This window comes from Mugil cephalus, chromosome 14 (genome assembly GCF_022458985.1).
Source record: "Mugil cephalus isolate CIBA_MC_2020 chromosome 14, CIBA_Mcephalus_1.1, whole genome shotgun sequence".
Classification (NCBI taxonomy): Eukaryota; Metazoa; Chordata; class Actinopteri; order Mugiliformes; family Mugilidae; genus Mugil; species Mugil cephalus.
Genome location: NC_061783.1, coordinates 25,298,649 through 25,307,771, shown reverse-complemented (window position 1 = coordinate 25,307,771; position 9,123 = coordinate 25,298,649). Strand labels below are relative to the sequence as shown.

At 50.4% G+C, this 9,123-nt stretch overlaps 1 protein-coding gene and 1 long non-coding RNA gene across 2 annotated transcripts; both read right to left on the bottom strand.

Annotated features, from left to right (window-relative positions):
• Positions 1-140: 140 nt before the first annotated feature.
• Positions 141-2,039, bottom strand: cart4 (cocaine- and amphetamine-regulated transcript 4). Its single transcript, XM_047604231.1, has 3 exons — positions 1,844-2,039; positions 626-709; positions 141-408 (listed from the first exon to the last, which is right to left on the bottom strand). Exons 1-3 carry the CDS (start codon positions 1,961-1,963, stop codon positions 301-303), a joined length of 312 nt encoding a protein of 103 aa, XP_047460187.1. The 5' UTR covers positions 1,964-2,039; the 3' UTR covers positions 141-300.
• A 3,783-nt stretch (positions 2,040-5,822) lies between these two features.
• Positions 5,823-7,721, bottom strand: LOC125019458. Its single transcript, XR_007114066.1, has 3 exons — positions 7,659-7,721; positions 6,845-6,915; positions 5,823-6,766 (listed from the first exon to the last, which is right to left on the bottom strand). It is a non-coding gene; the product is annotated as an uncharacterized LOC125019458 (long non-coding RNA).
• Positions 7,722-9,123: the final 1,402 nt, after the last annotated feature.

Genomic DNA, 9,123 nt, shown 5'->3' with positions numbered 1-9,123 from the left:
AAGCCACTGACTGTTTATACCAGGTCTAAACCTGGACGCTGATGATAGAAGAACGCTGAACGCTGAACGCTGCCCCCTGCAGGCCACACAGGGAACTACAGCTCTGGTTGGAGGAAAGGATGAGGTCTGGGGAGGCGTGCGGCTTCACGAAGAATCTTTATTAACAAAAATAAGTGAATCTGAACAACCTTAACACTGGAACAGAAACAAGGACACAAACAGAGGGACGCTGCGTGTGTCGTCTGTCTTCGTGAGGACAGTGTCCGTGTCCTGACCAGGACGGGCGTCCAGCAGGGGGCGCTAGTAGCAGCGCAGGAAGAAGGTGTTGCAGGCGGTTCCTCTCAGACAGTCACACAGGCGACCAATCCGAGGGCCGTGTTTCATCGCACAGCGCTCGCCCACGTCACACTGAGACAGAGACACACAGGGTCACCCACATGTGGGCGGGGCTTAACACCACGCACCGCCATTGGTCAGTTAACAGGAAGTTGATTTATTTAGTTTGGTGACCAATTTTATCACAGACTGTTATCATTAGCATTAGTTGTAGCACTAATTAGCACTAATTAGCACAACTATTACTTAGCATTAGCATTCACAGCCAATAGCTGAGTCGTGTTCTCACCCGTGGGATGACGCTGGCTTTCTTCTCCACAGAGACACCGACTGTGTCCTCAGCATCATCCAGGAGGTTCTGGAGCGCGTCCGCCTGGACACACAATAATACACACAATAATATACACAATAATATACACACACAATAATATACACACACAATAATATACACACACAATAATACACACAATAATATACACACACAATAGTATACACACACAATAATATACACACACAATAATATACACACAATAGTATACACACACAATAATATACACAATAATACACACACAATAATATACACACACAATAATATACACACAATAATATACACACACAATAATATACACAATAATATACACAATAATATATACACAATAATATACACAATAATATACACACACAATAATATATACACAATAATATACACACACTAATACACACAATAATACACACAATAATACACACACACAATAATATACACACAAAATAATACACACACATAATAATATAACACATAATAATATACATATATATATAATTATATATACACAAATATATACACAATAAATACACACAATAATTACACACATAATTACCACACTATATAGACCATATAATTAAATTATTAGTTTAAATTAACCTGATTAATTATTATTAGTTTAATTGTTATTTATTGACCTGATTAATTATTATTAGTTTAAATTAACCTGGTTAATTATTATTAGTTTAATTGTTATTTATTGACCTGATTAATTATTATTAGTTTAAATTAACCTGGTTAATTGTTACCAGCTGACTCACAGCTGTTCTCCGCTGGTTTGGATCATTTCTTGAAACAGAAGTTTCATTCTCAAACAGTGACCGTCCCACGGTTACCATGGTTACCACTGCTACTCTACTACGGCCAGAGACACTTGTTCCCTGGTCCCCGTCCTCGTCCCCCTGTCCGTCCACAGACCTCGTCCTCGTCCTGTATATTCTCTCTTTCTCAGAGACAAACTGAGACTTTTCAGGACATGAACTAATGTAACAAATCATTATTCTGACTTTCAGTCAACATTAACATATTTAATTATTATTCAGCTTCTTCTTTCTTTCTAGTTGTGGTTAATTAACTAATTAATGTCCTGAGTCTCTTAAATGATTCTGATTTATTGAGTGAATTCTCCCTCATTGTTGTTCAGGAACTTTAATCCTTTAAAGTTGATGAATTCCTGACACTCACCAGTTCACTGGTGCTGAGGCTGAGGACGGGGTCGTCTGCTGCCGACCTTTGACCCTGGCAGAGTGATGTCATCAGGGAGAGACAGACGGACAGGTAGACGACGGCTCGCACGCTCTCCATCTTCTTCTTCTGTGGTGTCTCTGCTCAGCTTCTAGTTTCTTCCTCACGGTGGATCTGGTTCATCTGAGCAGCAGCGTCTGATGCTCCTGTATTTATACCCCTCCTCCTCCTCCTCCTCCTCCTGCTCCTCCTCCTGCTGCTCCTCCTCCTGCTCCTGCTGCTCCTCCTGCTGCTCCTCCTCCTGCTCCTCCTCCTGCTCCTCCTCCTCCTCCTGCTGCTCCTCCTCCTGCTCCTCCTCCTGCTCCTCCTCCTCCTCCTCCTGCTCCTCCTACTGCTCCTCCTCCTCCTGCTCCTCCTCCTCCTCCTTCTGCTGCTCCTCTTCCTCTTCCTCTTCCTCCTCCCCCTCCTCCTCCTTCTGCTGCTCCTCTTCCTCTTCCTCCTCCTCCTCCTCCTCCTCCTCCTCCTGTGATCTGTGCCGGGGGCTTGGTCTAATACCTGGACATTGAGTTGATTCATTAACATCCTGCTCATTAAACTGCAGCTTCTTCCTGTCTCAGGTCAGAGGTCAGAGGTCAGAGGTCAGAGGTCAGAGGTCGGCATGTTGTTAATTGACCAGCGACCCATAATGCACCTGGCTGATGTGTCTCTGACCTCAGGTGTGACTTTAATGGTGACGTTTGTGCCCTTTGCTTTGTCTGATTCCATCGCGCTGACGCTTTCATCTGGACTCATTAGTGAGGAAATGTCAGAGAACCTGGATCAGTTCACATCGCCAGGACGACCACGACACCGTCACTACGACGACCACGACACCGTCGCCACGACGACCACGACACCGTCACTACGACGACCACGACACCGTCACTACGACGACCACGACACCGTCGCCATGACGACCACGACACCGTCACTACGACGACCACGACACCGTCGCCACGACGACCACGACACCGTCACTACGACGACCACGACACCGTCGCCACGACGACCACGACACCGTCGCCACGACGACCACGACACCGTCGCCACGACGACCACGACACCGTCTCTATGACGACCACGACACCGTCGCCACGACGACCACGACACCGTCACTACGACGACCACGACACCGTCACTACGACAACCACGACACCGTCTCTACGACGACCACGACACCGTCGCCAAGACGACCACGACACCGTCACCACGACGACCACGACACCGTCTCTACGACGACCACGACCACGACCACGACACCGTCGCCACGACGACCACGACCATGACCACAATACCGTCACTACAACGACCACGACAACGGCGTCACTACGACCATGATGCTGCCTCCTAATAACGCAAATAAACACAAAGACGCAAAAGATCAAACACCACAAACATGACGAACAACACAAGTAACACAACGGAACAGAAGCTGCATTTCTCTGGATGGATTCAGTGTTTTTATTCATCACTTCTCTGTGTTTCGTCCTTTAAACTGAAGATAAATGACTGAAGCGGCCGATGTTTATTCAGAAGAACCAGAGAAGAAGAAGAAGACGGCGAGACGACCTTCAGGACACGGAGACGGAGACGGAGACAAACACGGAGCTGCAGAATAAATGAATGAACAAAGTCCAGACCTCATTATTCATTCATTCATTTAACACAGAGACACGATGAGACATGGGAGACGACAAAGGTCCACCCAGAGACATCACTGAGACAAAGACCAGGACCAGACAGAACCAGGACCAGACAGAACCAGGACCAGACAGAACCAGGACCAGACCTTGTTCTTCTTTGAACTAAAACTACTGTTAAAGTCTGAGTTGTTGTTACTTGTAGTTTATTGTTGTTGTGTTTCTGGTCCGGTCCCTTGAGGTGAAACTGGTCTGAACGTGGCCCCTGGTCTGGTCCTGGTTCTGGTCTGGAGCGAGTCTGACCCCCTGGTGTAGTGAGTTTTAAGTGAAATGAGTCTTAATTGATTTATGTGGTCTGGTTTCTGGTGGAGCCTGGTTTCTCTGACACTGTTGATCTGAACGGTCCAGCCTGGTCCGGTCTGGTCCGGCCTGGTCTGGTCTGGTCCGGTCCAGTCAGACCAGTCAGACCTGGTCTGTCTGGTCCTGGTCCTGGTCTGGTCTGGTCTGTCTGGTCCGGTCCAGCCTGGTCTAGTCCAGTCCTGTCTGGTCTGGTCTGGTCCGGTCTGGTCTGGTCCGCTCCAGCCTGGTCCGGTCCAGCCTGGTCTGGGTGTGATGAGTTCAGGGTCCAGCTGAGATGATTCTGTTCTGTTCTGGCCATGTTCCTGTGAGGTCGCTACATCAAAGGCTCCTTTGATTCTGAGCTGTTTGTTCTTTAATGGATCCGTTAAACTTTCATGTCGTCGGTTCCTCCTGGACTAAAATAACCGAGGACCCTGAGGCGTCCGTCAAACTCCGGCTCTGAGTTCCATCGACACCACCGACCTGTGAGTGACGGACTCGTTCACAGACACCTCCGGACTCCATCAGACCTCCGTCACCAGGGCCCAGAAATAAACCCGGACTCCCACCAGGACCAGCGAGGGGGTTTCTCTGAAACGCCACCGCTCCAAGACGTCCCTCTGGTTACCATGGTAACCCCCACATACACTACCAGCCAGGAGTTAGTCGAATGAGAAGGTCTGTCTGGACCTGGTCCTGGTCCTGGTCCTGGTCCTGGTTCCTGGTCTGTCTGGTCCTGGTCCTGGTCTAACTCTAACCCTTCTCTGAATAAACCAGTTAAATTAGAAACAGAACTTATTTTCATTGAGGAATTTCAGTCTAATATTTAGTTTCTCTAGATTCCTGCTGTGGACCAGATCAGTGCCCCTGCTGGGCCAGGTTAGGGGCCCAGGTTAGGGCCCAGGTTAGGGGCCAGGTTAGGGGCCAGGTTAGGGGCCCAGGTTAGAGGCCAGGTTAGGGGCCAGGTTAGGGGCCCAGGTTAGGGGCCAGGGCCCAGGTTAGGGGCCAGGTTAGGGGCCAGGTTAGGGGCCAGGTTAGGGGCCCAGGTTAGGGGCCAGGGCCCAGGTTAGGGGCCAGGTTAGGGGCCGGGTTAGGGGCCCAGGTTAGGGGCCAGGTTAGGGGCCAGGTTAGGGGCCGAGTTAGGGGCCCAGGTTAGGGGCCAGGGCCCTGGTTAGGGGCCCAGGTTAGGGGCCAGGTTAGGGGCCAGGTTAGGGGCCGGGTTAGGGGCCAGGTTAGGGCCCAGGTTAGGGGCCAGGTTAGGGGCCAGGTTAGGGGCCAGGTTAGGGGCCCAGGTTAGGGCCCTGGTTAGGGGCCCAGGTTAGGGGCCAGGTTAGGGGCCAGGTTAGGGGCCCAGGTTAGGGACCAGGGCCCTGGTTAGGGCCCAGGTTAGGGGCCAGGTTAGGGACCCAGGTTAGGGCCCTGGTTAGGGGCCCAGGTTAGGGGCCAGGTTAGGGCCCAGGTTAGGGGCCAAGGCCCAGGTTAGGGGCCAGGTTAGGGGCCAGGGCCCTGGTTAGGGCCCAGGTTAGGGCCCAGGTTAGGGCCCAGGTTAGGGCCCAGATTTGGGGCCCAGATTAGGGGCCCAGGTTAGGGCCCAGGTTAGGGGCCAGGTTAGGGGCCAGGGCCCAGGTTAGGGGCCAGGTTAGGGGCTTCTGTCAGTCAACTGAATCCATGGCTGCCATTGGTCCAGTTCAGCTTGGCACCGCCCACGTCTTGTCTCCTGAGTGGACGAATCTTCCCGGACTCCAAACTCACTCATTGTTTTACTGAGTCCGTTCAGTTCCTTCGTCTCCATGAGCTTCAGACGTCAGACGCTTCCTGTCCTGTCGGATCCAGACTATCTCAGAACCAGAGTCTGGAAACATCTGGATCTCATTCTAAACCAGAGAATAAATCACCTGGATCCTCCTCCACCAACCAGAGGCTTTAAACCCGCTACAACGAGTCTCACACAAGAAGCCACATCAAGTTTTTATCCTTTTTATTGAAAAATACAAATGACTGTGACATGTCAAACATTCAGCTTCACAGCGTGTCCAGTAGTGTCCATGGTCTGTTGTCTCCAGAGTGGACATAAGTGCTGGTGTGAGGACGGGAGGAGGTCGGGGTGGATGGAGGACACACAGGAGCTTTTAAAGACATTCAGTTTAACGTGAGACACAACAGGAGTCTAGAATATGTGATGATGGATAAATGTCGTATTCAATAAGACCTCGTTCACACGTCACATCAACATCATCCTCACCTGGTCTCTAGAGTCCACGTCAGGGTCCTGGTCCATTAAAGACCACCTACTGACCCGAGCTGAGAACCAAACTCAGCTACAAAACATTCGGTCCTGGTTCTGGTCCAGTGGTGGGTAGAGATCCACCAGAGACAGCAGCTGATACGTGTTAATTAAGACCAGGTAGATGGACAGGTGAGACCAGGTAGATGGACAGGTAGATGGACAGGGGAGACCAGGTGAGACCAGGTGAGACCGGGTAGATGGACAGGTAGATGGACAGGGGAGACCGGGTAGATGGACAGGTGAGACCAAGTGAGACCAGGTGAGACCAAGTGAGACCAAGTGAGACGAGGTGAGACCAGGTAGATGGACAGGTAGATGGACAGGGGAGACCAGGTGAGACCAGGTGAGACCAGGTGAGACCAGGTAGATGGACAGGTGAGATCGGGTGAGACCAGGTAGATGGACAGGTGAGACCAGGTGAGACCAGGTGTTGATGTGATGTCTGGACGATTCTTATATTCTTTATTTATTCTCTTCTAAATGTTTCTTGACGCCTCCTTTTAGATCAGAGACGATTTCTCATGTCCACTGCCCCCCCCTCCCCCTCCCCCTCCATCCTTCCCAGGTGATGGCGGCCATGTTTGGGGGGGGGTCAGGTGATCAGACGGACGCTAAGAGCTGGAAGACAAAACACGAAGCTGTAACCAAACTCAGTTTAATAATAAAATAGGTCATCATCCTGTGACTGGTCCTCACCTGGTGAGTCTCAGCTGAGTCCAGTTCAGGACCACGAGGATCATCAGGCTCCACAGCAGCGTGGTGATTTCCTACAGACAGTAAACACACCATGAGTCCAGCTAAAGAGACTTTCATTTATTAACAGTAGTTTACATGGTCAGTGTCGGAGAGACTGAACAAAACCCTCCTGACCTGGACCTGGACCTGGACCTGGACCTGGACCTGGACCTGAACCTGAACCTGGACCTGGACCTGGACCTGGACCTGGACCTGAACCTGACCTGGACCTGGACCTGGACCTGAACCTGAACCTGAACCTGGACCTGGACCTGGACCTGGACCTGGAGCTTTTTAAACTCTGCATCTAAACCAGGCCCTGCAGGACCTCGGGGGTTAAAAGTGAGAGGATTGTTTGGGTGTGAAACCAAAGAAGAAGAGCAGGTTGTGACCTGTGAGCTGCTGTGGGCGGATCGTGGTCGTGTTGAGGCCTTTGAGGCGTTTGTGTTTGTTGGCAGACTGAGACTCAGACCTCTAACAGAAACCATCTGCTCCCTGCTGCTGGGTCAGCACTTCATAGAACGTCTGATCTGGATCCAGCTCTGATCTGGATCCTCAGGTCAACCTGGACCTGAACCTGATCTCACAAACTGAGCTCCGTCTTAGGTTTGGTTTAATCCAGGACCCCTAGCCCCCCAGGTCCAGGTCCTCCCCCAGGTCCAGGTCCAGGTCCTCTGGTGTAGCTCCTAGCTGGGCCTAAAGGAGTCTGGTCTGAGGAGTGACTCCAGGACAGGAGCCGTGATGTTAGTGAGGACGTGATTGGTTTTATTCCTACCAGAGAAACAGGAAGTGATGCCACATTTTCAACACTGTCCTCCTGTGTCTCTGTGGTCCCGTGTCCTCCCGTGTCCTCTGGTGTCTCCGTGGTCTCCTGTCCTCCTTCGTCCTCTGGTGTCTCCGTGGTCTCCTGTCCTCCTTCGTCCTCTGGTGTCTCCGTGGTCTCCTGTCCTCCTTCGTCCTCTGGTGTCTCCGTGGTCTCCTGTCCTCCTCTGTCCTCTGGTGTCTCCGTGGTCTCCTGTCCTCCTCTGTCCTCTGGTGTCTCCGTGGTCTCCTGTCCTCCTTCGTCCTCTGGTGTCTCCGTGGTCTCCTGTCCTCCTGTGTCCTCTGGACCAAAAAAATGTTCGTTTAACCGGTCCAGTTCTTCACTGCTGGTGTTACCTGGAGACGACACAAACTTCCATCAAACATCAGAGGGAAACAGTTAGTTAGCCTAGCAGCTAGTTAGCCTAGGAACTAGTTATCCTAGGAGCTAGTTAGCCTAGGAACTAGTTATCCTAGGAGCTAGTTAGCCTAGGAGCTAGTTAGCCTAGGAGCAAGTTAACCCAGGAACTAGTTAGCCCAGGAGCTAATTAGCCTAGGAACTAGTTAGCCTAGGTGCTAGCTAGCCTAGGAGCTAGTTAGCCCAGGAACTAGTTAGCCCAGGAACTAGTTAGCCTAGGTGCTAGCTAGCCTAGGAGCTAGTTAGCCTAGGAGCTAGTTAGCCCAGGAACTAGTTAGCCCAGGAACTAGTTAGCCTAGGAGCTAGTTAGCCTAGGAGCTAGTTAGCCCAGGAACTAGTTAGCCCAGGAACTAGTTAGCCTAGGAGCTAGTTAGCCTAGGAGCTAGTTAGCCCAGGAACTAGTTAGCCTAGGTGCTAGCTAGCCTAGGAGCTAGTTAGCCTAGGAGCTAGTTAGCCCAGGAACTAGTTAGCCCAGGAACTAGTTAGCCTAGGAGCTAGTTAGCCTAGGAGCTAGTTAGCCCAGGAACTAGTTAGCCCAGGAACTAGTTAGCCTAGGAGCTAGTTAGCCCAGGAACTAGTTAGCCCAGGAACTAGTTAGCCTGGGCGTGACTCACTGAAGAAGATGTAATCGATGGGGCTGGTGGTGTTGTCTTCCGGAGGGAACGTCCAGGTTTCTGGGTCGTCGTAATGCGACTCTTCAGAAACTGAAACACAACACAGAAGCGTCACAAACACAACAACCTAAAGCTAAGCTAACGGTTTACCCTTATTATAGCTTAGCACAGAGACTGAAAACAGTTTTCCTGTGTTTGTGCTAAGCTAACATTGAAACTGCTATAAACAGGATTAAAGCTAAACGTTTGTTTTCTTAAATTTGTTTAATTAATTATAGTAGTAATAGTAGTAGTAGTAGAATATATATTATAATGTTTTAATATATATATAATTTAACCACCACAGCTACAACAGACTCAGATCTCAGTATCAGTATCAGTATCAGTACGAAGCTAAGCAACAAATC

Bases quoted from the DNA above. Each gene is read 5' to 3' on its own strand.
- cart4 (XM_047604231.1), bottom strand. From the start codon at position 1,963: ATGGAGAGCGTGCGAGCCGTCGTCTACCTGTCCGTCTGTCTCTCCCTG. The intron at 710-1,843 runs GTGAGTGTCAGG...TTGTGTGTCCAG, and splicing joins GCCTCAGCACCAGTGAACTG to GCGGACGCGCTCCAGAACCT. The intron at 409-625 runs GTGAGAACACGA...TCTCTGTCTCAG, and splicing joins AAGCCAGCGTCATCCCACGG to TGTGACGTGGGCGAGCGCTG.